The sequence below is a fragment of the Dermochelys coriacea genome, chromosome 6 (genome assembly GCF_009764565.3).
Source record: "Dermochelys coriacea isolate rDerCor1 chromosome 6, rDerCor1.pri.v4, whole genome shotgun sequence".
Taxonomy (NCBI): Eukaryota; Metazoa; Chordata; order Testudines; family Dermochelyidae; genus Dermochelys; species Dermochelys coriacea.
This window is the reverse complement of record NC_050073.1, coordinates 1,543,697-1,559,953: the sequence shown is the minus strand read 5'-3', so window position 1 is coordinate 1,559,953 and position 16,257 is coordinate 1,543,697. Positions and strand designations below refer to the sequence as shown.

The 16,257-nt window shown below is 55.4% G+C and overlaps 2 protein-coding genes across 6 annotated transcripts in view; both read left to right on the top strand.

The window, feature by feature from the left end:
• The window catches only part of LOC119856777 (RING finger protein 112-like), an 81,942-nt gene that overhangs the window by 635 nt on the left and 65,050 nt on the right, over window positions 1–16,257 (top strand). For all 4 annotated transcript variants that reach the window (XM_043517143.1, XM_043517142.1, XM_043517141.1 and 1 more), the window contains exon 2: window positions 19–308. In XM_043517143.1, coding sequence (XP_043373078.1) covers window positions 19–308 — 290 coding nt within the window. The remainder of the gene's footprint in view (window positions 1–18; window positions 309–16,257) is intronic.
• Window positions 6,524–14,541, top strand: LOC119856822. 2 transcript variants are annotated; one of them, XM_043517157.1, is made up of 8 exons: window positions 7,089–7,187; window positions 7,244–7,427; window positions 7,597–7,683; window positions 8,522–8,651; window positions 8,806–8,936; window positions 9,142–9,195; window positions 13,126–13,285; window positions 13,761–14,541. In XM_043517157.1, exons 2-8 carry the CDS (start codon window positions 7,338–7,340, stop codon window positions 14,309–14,311), a joined length of 1,203 nt encoding a protein of 400 aa, XP_043373092.1. In that variant the 5' UTR covers window positions 7,089–7,187; window positions 7,244–7,337; the 3' UTR covers window positions 14,312–14,541. The 2 variants fall into 2 exon arrangements, with proteins under 2 accessions (XP_043373093.1, XP_043373092.1); XM_043517158.1 differs by lacking the exons at window positions 7,089–7,187; window positions 7,244–7,427 and adding an exon at window positions 6,524–6,804.

The following is a 16,257-nucleotide window of genomic DNA, read 5'->3' as shown; positions in this document are numbered from 1 at the left end:
GGTGTTCCCATGTGCTAGCTCCTGACCCAGTGGATCTCCCCAAGCCTGCGGGATCGGGGGATAGAGCAACTCCGGGAGGACGTCACCTGCTCCATCTGTTTGACGTCTTGAATGACCCCGTCTCCATCAAGTGTGGCCACAACTTCTTCCGGGGCTGCCTCTCGACTCACTGGAGCCAGATCTCAGCCCAGGGGCACTGCTGCCCGGAGTGCTGGGCTCCCTGCTCCGGGGATAGGATGATCCCAGATGCACGTGTCAAAAGCCTGGTGGAGAAACTCACCGAGCACCTGCAGGAAGAGCCAGAGCCAGTGAGACCAGACAGGCCAGATAAGGGGGATGCTGGGCCCAATCCAGCCCCAGGGCAGGCACTGCCTGGCTCAGGGGAGCAGGGAATGGGACATGGGGCCTTTTCCCCTTTAGGGGGTGCCAGCCCTGATCTGGCCTCAGAGTGGGGACTGGCTGGCTCAGGGGGTGGGGAATGGGACACACAGACTCAGACTGGCAGGCCAGAAGGGACCATCATGATCATCTAGTCTGACCTCCTGCACTTTGCAGGCCACAGAACCTCCCCCACCCACTCCTGTAATAGACCCTGAACCTCTGGCTGAGTTACTGATGACGTCCTCACATCATGGTTTAAAGCAGGGGTGGGCAAACTTTATGGCCCGAGGGCCACATCTGGGTGGGGAAATTGCATGCAGGGCCATGAATGTAGGGCTGGGGCGGGGGTTGGGGTGTGGGAGGGGTGCAGGGTGCAGGAGGGGGATCAGGGAAGGGGGGTTGGGGTGCAGGAGGGGTGTGAGGTGTGGCAGCGGGTTGGGGTGCAGGAGGAGTGCAGTGTGCAACAGGGGGCTCAGGGTAGGAGGTTGGGGTGCAGGGTGCGGGGGGAGTTGGGGTGCGGGCTCCAGCCCAGCGCTGCTTACCTTGAGCAGCTCTGGGATGGCAGCAGCACTCAGCGGGGCTAAGGTAGGCTCCCTGCCTGCCCTGGCCCTGCACCACTCCCGGAGGCAGCTGGCACATCCCTGCGGCTCCTGGGGAAGGGGGGAGCAGAGGGCTCGCCTGCGGGTACCTCCCCTGAAGCGCCCATTGGCCCCGGTTCCCTGTTTCTGGCCAATGGGAGCTGCAGGGGGTGGTGCCTGCAGGCAAGGCAGTGCATGGAGCCCTTGGGCCCCCCCCCCCAGCCCAGGGGCCGCAGGGACATGGTGCCGGCAGCTTCTGGGAGCAGTGCAGGGCCAGGCAGACAGGAAGCCTGCCTTAGCCCCACGGCGCCACGGGGGTGGCAATCCCCTTGGATGGATCCAAAGCCCTGATGGGCCAGATCCGGCCCGCAGGCTGTAGTTTGCCCACCCCTGGTTTAAAGACTTCAAGTTACAGAGAATGCACCATTTACACTAGTTCAAACCTGCGAGTGACCCGTGTTCCATGCTGCAGGGGAAGGCGAAAACCCCCAAGTCTCTGCCAATCCGACTGGGGGGAGATTCCTTCCTGACCCCAAATATGACAATCAGTTAGACCCTCAGCATGTGGGTGAGACCCACCAGCCAGAACCCTGGGAAAGAATTCTCTGTAGTAACTCAGAGCCCTCCCCATCTAGTGTCCCATCTCCAGCTGTTGGGGATATTTGCTGCTAGCAGTTACAGATCAGCTACATGCCATGGTAGGCTGTCTCGTCATCCCATCCCCTCCATAAACTGATCAAGGTCAGTCTTGAAGCCTTCAGAGCTGGGCGGCTGGAGAGCGGCAGCTGCAGGCTGGGGGCCCAGCTCTGAAGGCAGAAACCCCGCCAGCAGCAGTGCTGAAGTAAGGGTGGCCTGGTACGGTATTGCCACCCCTACTTCTGCCCTGCTGCTGGCAGGACGCCGCCTTCAGATCTGAATGCCCAGCAACCAGCTGCTGCTCTCCAGCCGCCCAGCTCTGAAGGCAGTGCAGAATTAAGGGTGGCAATACTCTGACCCACCTAAAATAACCTTGTGATCCGCCCCCCACAACTCCCTTTTGGGTCAGGACCCCCAATTTGAGCAATGCTGTTTTCCTGTGAAATCTGTATAGTTTAGGGTAAAAGTACACAAAAGATCAAATTACACAGGGGGGAGACCAGATTTCATGATCCGTGACATGTTTTTCATGGCCGTGAATTTGGTAGGACCCTAAATATGACCCCTGACTTTTACAGATTAATTACAAATCCTTGCTATTGGGCTTGCAATTTCATGTGCTAATTTCTTCAATATTCGTGGATGGAGATGATCCAGGCCCTCCAGTTTCGTCCCATTAGGTTGTTTGAATCTGGCTTCTATTTCAGCCAACTCAGTGACAATTTCTACTCCCATATTCTTGTTTTCATTAGCCATCTTGCCACAAGCTTCTCCTTATGCTTCTTAAAAACTGAGGCCATGCCTATATCTTTAAGTGTTGGCTCATGCAGCCTGTATCTTTTATGCTCACCCCATCCTCAGCGCTTAGCGGTCCCACTTCTTCTTTCCTTGTTTTCTTTTTCTTTATAAGGCTAAAGAACTTTTTTACTATTGGTTTTAATTTTTTTTTGCAAGCTCAAATTCTGCTTGGCTTTTGGCAGTTCTCACTTTATTCCTACACGGATTCCTCCGATTTTCCATTCCTTGTAGGCTTTCTGCTTTCTCTTAATCACCTCTTTGAAATCCTGATTCATCCAGTTTGGTCAGCAACCCTTCCCTATGGTCTTTTTCCTGGATGCAGACTCCAGAGAGTTCCTGCATCTTTGACAAGCCTCCTCCACATCCAGATCCTTCAGCTTTGAAGGCCAGGTCACTTCCCTACTTAATTCCCTTAATTTTTTGAAATCCAGGAATCCCAGCTGCTGACCTGTTTTAGTTTATCCTTCCATTTAGTTAAACTGAATTAGCTCATGGCCACTTGAACCAAGGCTGTCCTCTACAGCCAGTTCTTCAGTATGGTCCTCTCTACTTACCAATACCAAATCTAAACAGGCTTAACCTCTTGTTGCTTTGGTCATTGATGAAAAAATCTCTCAGCTGTGTCACCTCCAGGATTATCTGGACCCTGCCATGATGAGCAGCACTTCTCAAATCCCTGTCACGAAAATTAAAGTCTCCCATGGTCACACAATTCCCAGTGGTATTTATTTCATTCAAGCTATGAAAGAGGTCTCTATCCATATCCAAACTGGATCCTGGGGGTCTGTAGCAGACCCAAGACACTCTCCCAGGGGAGCCCCTGGTACCTTTCTTCCCCACAGTGATCTTGACCCAAAAAGATTCTGTTTCACCCATTGCATCCCGTCTCATTTCTTTCCACTCCACCTCGTCATTAACACACTCTACTCCACCACCTCTGCCTTTTGTCTTTCTTTCCTGTACCCCGGTCATGGCTACTATTGCATCATGTGTCTGGTTTCCCATCCTGCACCCGTAGTTCTAATCCCTTCCCTTTTGTCACCCGGGCTCCTCACATTCCTGGGCAGACACCTCACTGCTTCCACTTGGCTTTGCTGCCGGTATCAGCCACCTGACTCTCAGTGTTGGTGCCCTTGGCACTATCGTTCCTCTTCTCATCTATTTTCCTGCCTCTGTCATTCCTTTCTCCGTTGCTCCCAACCTCTCCTCCTGCCTCCTGCACACTGTGAGAATCCGGCCTGGAGATTTCATGAGCATCTCCCAGGGTTCCTAGTTTAAAGCCCTTTTCATCAGCTGTGCCAACCTCCATCCTGGAAGTCTATCCCCCACCCTGTTCCGGTGGCATCCATCCCATGAGACCAGTCCTCTGCCCGTGAACGCCTCCCAGTGGCCGAACATCCCCACGCCCACCTTAGCCTCACTGCCGGAGCCACCTGTTGATGATCAGCATCTTTTCTCACTTTCGCTCTCCTCCAGGGACAGGCAGAATCCCACTGAAGATCCCCTGAACCTCCATTTCTGTTTGTCTCCCCCAGCCTGGTGCAGTTTCCCTTTATGTGTCCCAACAAGAATCTAGGGGCTTTTCCCCTAGATGGGCTCTGATCCGGCCCCAGGGCAGGTGACTGACTGGCTCAGGGGGTAGAATGGGGCACAGGGCTCTGATCCAGCAGGGAGCAGGGGACTGGCTGGCTCAGGGGTGGGGTCCCAGCTCTGACCCTGCTCTCTCCTTGCAGCAGGGGCCAAGGGCTCAGCCGGAGCCGGGGCGCCCGGTGCAGCTGGTGCGTCTGGACGAGGAAGAGAACCTGATCCTGGATGAGGAGGCCCTGAGCCGCTGCCTGGAGCAGGGTGGGGTGGGGGACGCCCCCGTCTGCGTGGTGTCCATCATCGGGGTGAAGCGCCGGGGTAAATCCTTCCTGCTGAACTACCTGCTGCGCCGGCTCCGGAGCCCGGTGAGTGTAAACGGGAACAGGAGTGAACTGGGGTGTGAGCGGCCCCATCCTGCCCACTGCTGGACGGCTCAGAGCTGCACATGTGTGTGTGAGTACACACACCTCATTGCACGTCTGTCTGCCTGGAACTCTGTCTGGTAATATTGTCTGTCTGTCTGAACCCGAGCACGTCTGTCTTTCTGTCTGTGTGTCTGTTTGGATTGCAGCGTGTCTGCGTCTCTCTGACTGTTTATCTGTCAGAATCTGAGCACGCCCATCACCCTGTGTTCCTCCCTGCCCCACCCTAGTACAATTAACCCCTAGCCCCCACCCAGGGCTTACAGTCTGGAGGTGTGGGGGGACCAGTCACTCTTCTCCTCCACCCTGCACTGTCCCCTGTCCCTCCATGTTCCTTTCCGGCAGGACGCAAGGGACGGGTCGTGGATGGGCCGAGAGGATGAGCCCCTGGAGGGGTTTGAGTGGCGAGCCGACATGCAGCAAGTCACCAAGGGGATGTGGGCATGGAGTCAGCCCTTCTGGGTCCCCACCCAGGGCAGGAAGGTGAGTGGGGACATTGGGGGTGCAAAGGAAAGGGGGAAGGAGACATGTGGACGCTGGGAGAAGGGAAATGGGGGAGAGGGCTGGGAACAAAGGGAATGGGGAAATAGGGAAGGATGGAGACATGGGGAAGGAGGCCCCAGGGGAACCTGATGGAGACGTAATGGGGGGAATGGAGAAGAGCGAGAGGAGGGAGCTAACACTGGGGTGGGCAGAAATGAGATGCCAGGGGCCATGGGGCTGAGCAGGGGCAGGCTCTGGGGGCGGAGCGGCCGTGGGTGGCTGGACAAAGCAGGGAGCTGACCTGGGGCTCTCACTCTTGGCCCCCCCAGGTGGCCGTGCTGCTGGTGGACACCGAGGGCTCCATGGACATTGAGAGGAACAAGGAGACCAGCATCAAACTCTCCGCCTTGTCCATGCTGCTCAGCTCCTACCAGGTTGGGGGGCTCCCCGGGGGGCCCTGTGCTGCAGGGAACAGGGTGGATGCTCAACTGAGGGCGCTCTCCCCCAGCAGTCAGGGCTGGCCCCAATGCCCCAGTGCAGTGCTAGGGGGCGCTGTGCTGCAGGGAGCGGGGGCTCAACAGGGGGCGCTCTCCTCTGGGGGTCAGGGCTGGCCCCGATGCCCCCTGCGGCACTAGGGGGCGCTGCGCTCGGGGTGGGTGACGTGGCTGGGAAGTGGCGTGGGGCGGCCGTCCCTGCTCGTTGCTGCAGCTCTGTCTGTCTCCTGACTTTTTGCAGATACTGAATATTTCAAGTGAGGTGATGGACCCGGATCTCGAATACCTGGAGGTGAGGCTGGCAGCGCGACACAGAATGTGGCCGGGCCAGGTTCTCCCATTAGCCCCACAGGGTTTATTATCCCTCCCCATAGTTCCTGTGGGGAAACTGAGGCCCAGATAAAGAAACCGATTCTCCCACAGTCACGTGGGCCTCTGGAGTCAGCACCATCACCACATGGCCCAGCCTGGCTCTCTGCTCCCAGGTGTCTGGCGTGGGCCACTGGGCCAAAGTTAAGACCCCTCCCTCCCCTCCAGCCCAGCTCTGCCGTCGGTGGGAAGTCTGCTGGGGCCAGGGCCTGGGGAGGTCGCTCTGCCCCCCTGCTCTGGTCTGCTACTCTCTACAGGCTCATACCCAGCCCCAGCAGGTTGAGCACCTGGCAGTCACACCCTTAGCGACGTCAATGCCGCCTGCAGCACATGGCGTGTCCTGCCCCTTCACCGCACCCCAGGGAGGATTCTCTGTGCTGGGGAAGGGGTTGGCTCTGGGAGGGTTTTTATCTGTCCACACTGCCCTGGGTCCAGTGCGGGGCAGAAACCTGGTTAACGTGGAGCTACAGCAGTCCAGGGAGAGCTCGAGTAATCGCCACGTGGCCGAGATTGTTCGAGGCGCGAACAGAGCCGTGGTGTCACCGCCGGGGCTGTGCAAACAGTGCTGGTGGCGTCTGTCAGCCTGAGGCAACGGGGGTTTTGTGGGTTGGAGGGTACACAGGAACCCCTCAGGGAAAAGACCTCACATTGGGCTCACTGACCCACCCCCCACCTCCACGGGGCCCCTGGCGTGAAGGAGGGAACCCTGGAACAAGACTTGCTCCTCTGTGGGGCATAGGATGTGGAGGATCCCACAGCTGCCCCCACCACCCCTTAGCCGGATGCATCCCACTTCTCTTTCCACCCGTGGGAAATATCTCCCATCTCTCTCCAGCTTGCGCTCGCTGGGCCTCGCTCTCTGCGATGGGCGGAGGGAGCGGCTCAGATGGGGATGGGGAGGGCGATCAGGCCCCTTTCTGTTCACCTGCAGGATGACCCCTCAGTGTAAATGCCTCCCATTGCCCAAGACTCGTCCCCCACCCCCGTTCTCTTTGCTCTGCAGATATTTGTGCATGTGGCCGAAGAGGTGGGAAAAGCGTTCGGACTGGGCCCATTCAGGTGAGACGGCTTCCGCCATCATCACTCGTCCGTCCCGTGTGTATCCCCACCCGGCACCCTCTCCCCTGCGGGCATTGTGATAGGGACGTTATGGGTAACTCCGTGGCTGCGGCTGACAATACTTAGTAACACACACCACCCCATATTCACCGTGAGGGGGGCCTCCGTCATGCCGCTGGCCAAGATCCGTGAGAAGAGCGACCTGCCTTGTACGCAGGTCTCTTCAGCTACCTGCCAGCTCCCTGTCTTGTAGACGCCCTTTAGGGTCATTTCTGCCACTACAGGACATGACAGTGGAATCGGCTCGGTGCAACGAGTGCTCAGCGATGACCGTCATTAATCACTGACCCAACCATTGGTCCACCACATTTTGAGCTGCCAAGGCACCTGAGCTGTTTCCTAACAGGACAGGGCCTTACCCACATTTTGAGCTGCCAAGGCACCTGAGCTGGTTCCTAACAGGACAGGGCACTTGTCTCTTCAGATGGGGTTTCTCTGATGACCAGGGTTGTAGCTGTGGTCAACTTCAGGCTATGTCGCATATCCTTGACGAGTGGCCACTGATTTTGAGGGTGGGCTACTGGCTCTCCACCTGGCTGATGACGATGCTATCAAATGGCAGGGTACTTTGAGCATATGCTGAAGACCCCTCCTCCACTCCACAGCATGCTCCTGCCCCATGCACCCCTTGCCCCATTCTCTAGGGGCTGAGGTTTTCCCTCCAGATATCAACCTTCTCCCCAACCCAGCATCCTCCCAGAGACCCTCACTCCCCTCCTGTCTCCCCTGCAGCACCTAGACCTGCTGGTGCGGGATTGGAGTAGTTCCCCGGTCCTTGGAGCCGAGGGTGGGGAGCAGCATCTGAGACACATCAGACAGGTGACTGTGGGAATCAGAGACAGAGGAATGGGACATGGGCCTTTCCCCTCTAAGGGATGATGGCTCCAGTGTTTCCAACCTGGGGGAGGTGAGACCGCAGGGAGGTTGTGTGATGGGGGAGGTCAAAAGTACAAGGCTGGAGTTAGGGTGTGGCAAGCAGAATATTTGTCCAGGGCCCCGCACCACAAGGGACCCCGCAAAGCTAAATTACATGCTTCAGCCCTGGATGTCCGGGGCTCAGGCATCGGCGTCAGCCCACGGCGGCCGGAGCTGAAGTCCGAGTTGAAGGTGGAAGTCACCATTTTTTTCAAGTACGGGGTCCAAATTGTCTTTTAAGGCCAAAGGGGGTCACCAGCACAACAAGGCTGAGAAACACTGTGCGTGCGTTTAGCCGCTGACGTCTTCAAAGAATCCATCCGCACGGAGCAACCTCCAGCCAGGGGCTGCAGACGCAAAGCTGGACTTTCCCTGCAATTGCTGCTCCAGGCCAGGCACCTGTCGCTGCCCTACACTCAATGAGCCCAGGCAGCATGGAGGAGGAAGCAGCTTGAATGCAAAGGGGAGGGGAGAAAAGCCAGGCCAGGGAGAGTGAAAGGAGCAGGGTGGGACAAGGATTCTGCAGAGACTGGGACCTGGGGTGGGGAGTCTGGGACCAGGGAGACTGGGACTGACAGCCATTCCTTTTGCTTCCTGCCATCCCCTGCCTTGTTCACTGCCCCCCTTCCAATGCCTATCACAAACGAGGCCGGGCTCCTCCAGACCTTCTCTGGAGCGAGTCTGGCTGACGTTAACACAGGTGTTTGTGTGTCAGTGTAACGATTGTCCCTGACTCTGGCAGATGCTGAAGGCGAGGTCCCCTTGCAGACACCCCAAGGCCCTGGAAGTGCTGAGCAGAAACAGCAGCCGCTGTTACCTGATGCCCTTCCCTGGCGAGAGGATCACGATGGGGAGCAAGGGAAGGCTGAGAGGTAACGGACCCAGGACTACAGCTCTAAACCCCCTGCCCTGTGCAGAGCAATGTGACTGGGTCGCTGATCATGCCCATGCGTGGCAAGTAGAGAGAAGGAGGATCAGACAGGCCCTGTATTCCCTCACCATCGTCCATCTCTCTCCCCTTTGCAGACATGGGTGAGAATTTCCGGAAGAGCCTGAGGGACTATGTCACCACCCTGGTGAGCACGGCTGGTCGACACGTCCGGAGGGACCAGCATAGGAAGCTGCTTACCGGGACACAGCTCGCTGCCAAGATAAAGGTGGGGACTGGCCAGCTGTGCTGGAGAGAGCAGGAAGGGGATGCTCTCTCCTTGCAGTCAGTGATGACCCCAATAGCCCAAATCCCCAGCTGCCCCATCCCAGAGGTGGCTGCATCTCAGCACCAGGCGAGCTGTTCCCATGTTCCCAGCCTTTCTAAACCCTGTGGAGTCTGTGATGTGATAATTTCTTTTGGTTCCTTTGCAGAATTTATCTGATGTGATGAAGACACATCGCTCCGGCTTCTCCTCTCCCTGTCAGGTACTGTCTCTACGTCTGACCTGATAGTGGGGTGTCTCCTTTATCCCATCCATGCCAGGGCTGGTGAGGTGCTGGGAACTGAGGTCATCCTACTGGAGGTGTCTGGGAAAAGATCTCAGTTTTCATGGACTCCAAGGTAGAAGAATTTGACTAGACTAGAGGGTGGCTGATGATGGAGGGTTTGGCCAGTCTACGGATGCATCTCCAGTTCAGAGGTCCATAACATCAACATGTCTGTCCCCAGGCATGGGGACATACCTGCCCTTTGTAAATGACAGCAGTTTATCAGAGCTGGCCCAAAAGTGGGGATTTTTGTGCAGAACCCGTTGAGTTTCCTACAAACCCCCCAAATGTTTCCATTTGGCAACGCTGTCGACGTGGCTTCTGTAGTTCATGCTCCTCACATGCCTCATTCTTCTCTAGGGGTTGGTGCAACAGGGGGACACTCACTTCTCATAAGCACCTACAGTCAGCTGGGTGCAATCCTGCATTCTTCCCTTTTTCTCTTCCGGGTGCCCCTGTTGCGGTTTTGATATGGAGATATACCTATCTCATAGAGCTGGAAGGGACCTTGAAAGGTCATCGAGTCCAGTCCCCTGCCTTTACAGCAGGACCAAGTACCGTCCCTGACAGATTTTTTTTTTTTGCCCCAGATCCCTAAATGGCCCCCTCAAGGATTGAAATCACGACCCAGGGTTTAGCAGGCCAATGCTCAAACCACTGAGCTATCCCTCCCCTGGTTGCCATAGTCAGGGGTGCCTCAGCCTTTCCACTAAGTCTCACATAGTCTAAAGACACACCAAGCAACCTCTTCCCGGTAACACAGTCCAACAAATGGCTGGCCCTCTCTGGGGTCTTGAGTCTCATCTCTGGGCCTGTTTAAACTCTAGCCCCTTTCTCAGGCTCCAAAACTTAACTTGCCCCCTTCTCAGGGCTTTGGCCACTGCACCAGCAGCCGGTGGGGGACCTGGGCTCGCTCACTACTCGGAGTCCCAACTCAGGGACCCTGCAAGTAGCAGCCACCTGCTGCTTTCTTTCCTAATTGCTACAGCTGCATTTCCTGGGCTGCTTCCCATTCTATCCCATCACCTTCTTGGGTTCTCTGTCTGTTCCCTCTCTCAGCAGGGTCTCCCCCAGGCCTCCTTGCCTGGAGAGTTTCTCCATCTCTGTCCTGTTTTCTCAGGGTCTTCTCGGGCCTCTGTGCCTGGACAGTTTCCCGGTCCTGTCCCCGTGTGAGCAGGGCTTCTCCCCAGTCTCTTTCCCTGTGGAGTCTCACAGCCTTTTAGTCTTTCTTTACCCTTCTGGTCCCAGCCAGTGACAGCCCTGCTCAGCCCCTGCAGCTCCTTTTAACTGAGCCTGCCGCACCCTGATTGGCTGCTTCGCTGCAGCCTTTCTAGGCAGGCCTGGAGGACCCACCCTCATTGGTCCTTTACCTGGGGTGGGGTGTGCTAGGACTGCAGGGCCTCCAGCAGGGGGCCCTAAAGGGCCAGGTGCTCCCCATCCCAGTTGAGCATCCTGGTTGGATGGCACCTCCCATGAGCCTGGCCTCAGAGGACAATGGAGCAACTAGACTTCATCTCCCATGATGCACCAGCATCTCCTTGTTTGGTGAGGGGAAGCCTGGCATCATGGCCCCGGAGCACCATGGGAGTTCTAGTCCAACCAGGGAGCTGGACATATAGAGGAGAATGAGGCAGCCAAATTACATTTCCCACAATGCACCACAGTGTCCTTTTATGGTGAGGGGAAGCCAGGCATCATGGCTGTAGTGCATCATGGGAGGCACATATGGCAAGAAGGGGGAAGGTGGCTCTAAATCCAGTATTGTGATCTTGAATTCAGAGAGCCAGGATCCCAGGACCGCCCGGGGATGGAGGGTCTGAGCCTGAGTCAAGCTGGGAGCCAGGCTTCAAGCCCTGTTGCTTTGCAGCCTAGCTTTAGCCCTGCTGGACTTGTGCTCTGGGAGGCTGCCCAGAGAATCCCACAATCCCACGGGGCTGACTTTCTTTCTCCTCTGGCCAGTCAAGCTTGCTGGACAGTCCAGTTTTCCCAGGCTGCACCACCAGCAAAGGGGAAAAGGGCAGAAGCAGCTAGGGAGAGCGCTAGGAAGTCTGGGATACGGGTGGTTGCACTCAGGCCTGCACAATGCAGTGTAGATGCTGGAGCTCCAAGCTTGCTACCCAGAGTTCAGCCAGTCCTAACCTGGGGTTACAAATGAGTGTAGACACTCCAGCCCTAGGTTAACAGCCCTAGGGTCTGCTAACTCCATTCCTACTAACTCTGGGCTTACATCACAGTGTAGACATAACCATAGGTATGGACTGTAAAGTTCTCTTGGGTGTCAGCCTCAGATTGACTGGGCCAGGTGCTACCCAGGCCCTCTTGTAGAGGAGAATTGGGGTGGGGGATGCATCTTATGTACATGGGGGGAATAGACCGGCCTAGCTATTCTGGAATAACTACACCCCAATAGCCATTCCAGAATAGCACCACAGCAGAGACTGTTCCAGAGTCATTTTGTTACCTGGTCAATTACCTGCCTATACCCTAGCTAGGACTCAGGGCATCACCCCGTGAATTTAAGGCACCCTCACCCTTTCCCTACAAAGGACTTGGGGTGTAAGAGACATAAGACCATAAGAATGGCCATTCTGGGTCAGACTAAAGGTCCATCTAGCTGAGAATCCTGTCCTCCGACAGTGGCCAATGGCAGTTGCCCCAGAGGGAGTGAACAGAACAGGTTATCAACAACTGATCCATCCCCTCTCACCAATTCCCAGCTTCTGGCAAACCTATCCGTACCCACGGGGCTCAGGAAGAAACCAGGTCAATTTAAGTACCCGCCCTTCCCCTCTGGGCTCAGGGCTGTACGGGTCTGCCAGCGAAAGAGCCTTATGCAGTTGTGCTCTAAATATCTATTTATTAGCAACATACACAGAACACATCTATCAAGCAAATCTCTTATGCTCACCACTCCCAACATACAGACAAATTTCAACCCATGGCCAGTCAGGATTCACTCATTGGGGTTCCCGGAGCCCACATATGTCACGGTCGTGCAGAGGGGTCAGAGTTCCTGCAGTTTGATGTTGTACTGCAATCCGGAAATGGTTTCCAAAGAGCAATGTTTTTCATTTACATTATACAGGTAAAACTAGCTCCCTCCTGCAAATTTACTTAACCTATCACATTATCCCACACTCCTAAATAACAGAAATTTTAACTTATTACACATTGGCATCTATGTGTCCTCCTTCCTGCCCAAGTTTTTTACATTTTATCTTTCATTCCCAAATTGTAACTTAGTTGTGACCTTCTCTGTTTATGCAGAGGGCAGCATAAAACGCCGGTCAGAGTTTATTTCATCATTTGTTGAGTCTCCTTCTGTACCTCCCTAATTCTCAGCCCCTGGGCGTCTCTACTTTACCACCTCTATAGGTCTAACGCTCATCAGGGACATTCCTGAGGTGGGGGTTGTTGTTTTTTTTCAGTTTTAGTGGTGATATCCCTGAGTTTCACCCAAGTGTGGTTTAATATGTGGGGGTTGATCAGGTCTCAGGCCAACAATTGCTCCTCCATAACAAGATTTAACCCAGCCCAGAACAATACTCCTTCCCCGCACCAAAAATGAGCTGAGATTCACACCCAAACCACCTGCCTCCTGGAGATCGATAAAACCCCCAAATACCACCAGACCCGTGAGAGCCGGCTTCACTGATGCGCTTCGGGCATCAGCCTCAGGCCAAGCCCGACTGGAACAGGGGTTTGCAAAGTTCTTGGCTACAGGAAGGTGCTGCAGGTGCAAAGTGCAGGTCGGGGCGGGGAAGGGAGCCGAGGCTGGGCTGCCGTTAGGAACAAACTGAAGACCGGTGGCACCAGAAGCCCCAAGCTGTTGCCACTGCAGCTAGCAGCATCTCTCTGCTACATGAGGTTGCTGCGGTGGAAGCTGCAGTTGCTAGGTGGAGACAGGGACCCATAAACTGCGGCTCACCCCAGCCTTGTCCTCCCTGTGCAGATGGCCATCACCTTCCACAACCAGAGAGTCCTGGACGGCGCCCGCAAAGACCATGCTGTGTTTCTGAAGGAGAAGGTGAGTCCAAGGGGGCAGCTTTGTCCCCAGCCAGGGGAACGTAAGGGAAACTTCCTGGCCAGCCCCGCAGGCTATGGGATTTGTGGCAAGAGATAAGAGTTCTAGAGACCTCTAGCTCCCAGGGATGCTGCAAGGACGGCAGACTCCAAACCTGGCACAAGAGGGAGCCCAGTCTCGAACCTGAGGATTGTGCAGCACCCAACATGACGGAGGCCCCAAACTCAGATGGGGGTTGGTCTGTGCAGCACCTCACATGACAGGGGGGCCAGTTTCAGGCAGGAAACCTGTGCTGTGCCCGGCGCGGTGGGAGCTCTGATCTCAGCTGAGGGTTGTCTGTATGACCCAGGCCCTGATCTCAGATGGTGAGGAGGTCTCTGCAATGCCCCATGTGAAGTGGGCCCCAATCTTAGGATGGAGCTGTGCTGCGCTTGCCCATTTTAATGCTCTTGGCCGTCTCCTCTCCCGGCGGGCACAGGACGGCGAGTCCCGGAACATGGTCGCCTGTCTGAAGATGAAGCCGAGCAAGATGGCGGAGCTGTTCGCGGAGTGGCGCAGGCAGTTGCTGGGGCGGTGCTGGACGGTCATGAGGGATCCGGCGCCGGAGAAAGAGGCCCGGCTGACAGAGCTGGAGGAGGAGCTGACGCGGGAGGCCGAGACCTTCCTGGAGACCTACAGGAAGCGCTTCAAGAAATTCGTCATTGTGGCGGGCGTGGGCGCGGGGGCGGTGGCCCTGGCAACAGCGGGCGGAGCTGCGGGTGCAGGAATCGCTGCTGCTGCCATCGCTGCGGAAGCGGCTGTGGTGCTCAGTGTGTCTGGGGCAGCAGGCATTGGAGTTGGGGCGGGCACCGTGGCCGGGATGTGTGTGGGCGGGGGTGTGGGCATGGCAGTTGGTGGGAACATCGCCCAGAAGGACAAGAAGAGGGCCGAGGCGGCTGCTGGCCAACAGAAGGAGGGGGACGGCACTGTAGAGTTGTCCGATACGGCTCCCCTCATCTGAACAGCACCCCCCTCCCAGTCTGGGGGTGAAGAATGGGGTGATGGGGCTGCAGCGTGGCACAGACACGTCACCCACAAACCACAGCACAGTGGGGCAGCCGTTGCCCACCGATTCTAAGAAGGGACATTAGAATCATAGAATTATAGAATCTCAGGGGCTGGAAGGGACCTCAGGAGGTATCTAGTCCAACCCCCTGCTCAAAGCAGAACCGATCCCCAACTAAATCATCCCAGCCAGGGCTGTGTCAAGCTGGGCCTTAAAAACCTCTAAGGATGGAGATTCCCCCACCTCCCTAGGGAACCCATCGCAGCGCTTCCCCACCCTCCGAGTGAAATAGTGTTTCCTAATATCCAACCTAGACCTCCCCCGCTGCAGCTTAAGACCATTGCTCCTCGTTCTGTCATCTGCTACCGCTGAGAACAGCCGAGCTCCATCCTCTTTGGAACCTCTCTTCAGGTAGTTGAAGGCTGCTATCAAATCCCCCCTCATTCCTCTCTTCTGCAGACTAAATAAGCCCAGTTCCCTCAGCCTCTCCTCATAAGTCATGTGCCCCAGCCCCCAATCATTTTCGGTGCCCTCCACTGTGCTCTCTCCAGTTTGGCAACATCCCTTCTGTAGTGGGGGGACCAAAAGGGATGCAGTACTCCAGGTGTGGCCTCACCAGTGCCAAATAGAGGGGAACTATCACGTCCCTCGATCTGCTGGCAATGCTCCTACTAATGCAGCCCAATATGCCATTAGCCTTCTTGGCAACAAGAGCACACTGCTGACTCATATCCAGCTTCTCATTCACTGTAATCCCCAGGTCCTTTTCTGCAGAACTGCTGCCTAGCCATTTGGTCCCCAGCCTGTAGTGGTGCATGGGATTCTTCCTTCCTAAGTGCACTTGTCTTTGTTGAACCTCATCAGATTTCTTTGGTCCAATCCTTCAATTTGTCTAGGTCGCTCTGGACCCTATCCCTACCCTCCAGCATATCTACCTCTCCCCCCATCTTAGTGTCATCTACGAACTTGCTGAGGGTGCAATTAATCCCGTCATCCAGATCTCTAATAAAGATGTTAAACAAAACCAGCCCCAGGACCAACCCCTGGAGCCCTCCGCTTGATACAGGGTGCCAACTAGACATCAAGCCATTGATCACTACCCACTGAGCCTGACAATCTAACCAGCTTTCTATCCACCTTATAGTCCATTCATCCAATCCATACTTTTTTAACTTGCTGGCAAGTATGCTGTGCGAGACCGTATCAAAAGCTTTGCTAAAGTCAATACATATCACACCCACTGCTTTCCCCATATCCACAGAGCCAGTTATCTCATCATAGAAGGCAATCAGGTTGGTCAGGCATGACTTGCCCTAGATGAATCCATGTTGACTGTTCCTAATCACCTTCCTCCCCTCCAAGTGCTTCAAAATGGATTCCTTGAGGACCTGCTCCATGATTTTGCCAGGGACTGAAGTGAGGCTGACCGGTCTGTAGTTCCCCGGGTTCTCTTTCTTCCCTTTTTAAAATATGGGCACTATATTTGCCTTTTTCCAATTGTCCAGGACCTCTCCCGATTGCCGCAGGTTTTCAAAGATAATGGTCAATGGCTCTGCAATCACATCAGCCAATTCCCTTAGATGCATTATATCCGGACCCATGGATTTGTGCAAGTCCAGCTTTTCTAAATAGTCCTTAACCTGTTCTTTCACCACTGAGGGCTGCTCACCTCCTCCCCATACTGTGCTGCCCAGTGCAGCAGTCTGGGAGCTGAACTTGTCTATGAAGACCGAGGCAAAAAAAGCATTGAGTATGTCATAAATATAAAGGGAAGGGTAACAACCTTTATGTATACAGTAACATAAATCCCTCCTGGCCAGAGGTACAGAATAACTTACCTGTAAGGGGTTAATCAGTTCAATTAACCTAGTTGGCACCTGACCAGAAAGACCAATGGGGAAAGAAGATACTTTCAAATCTGGGAAGGGGG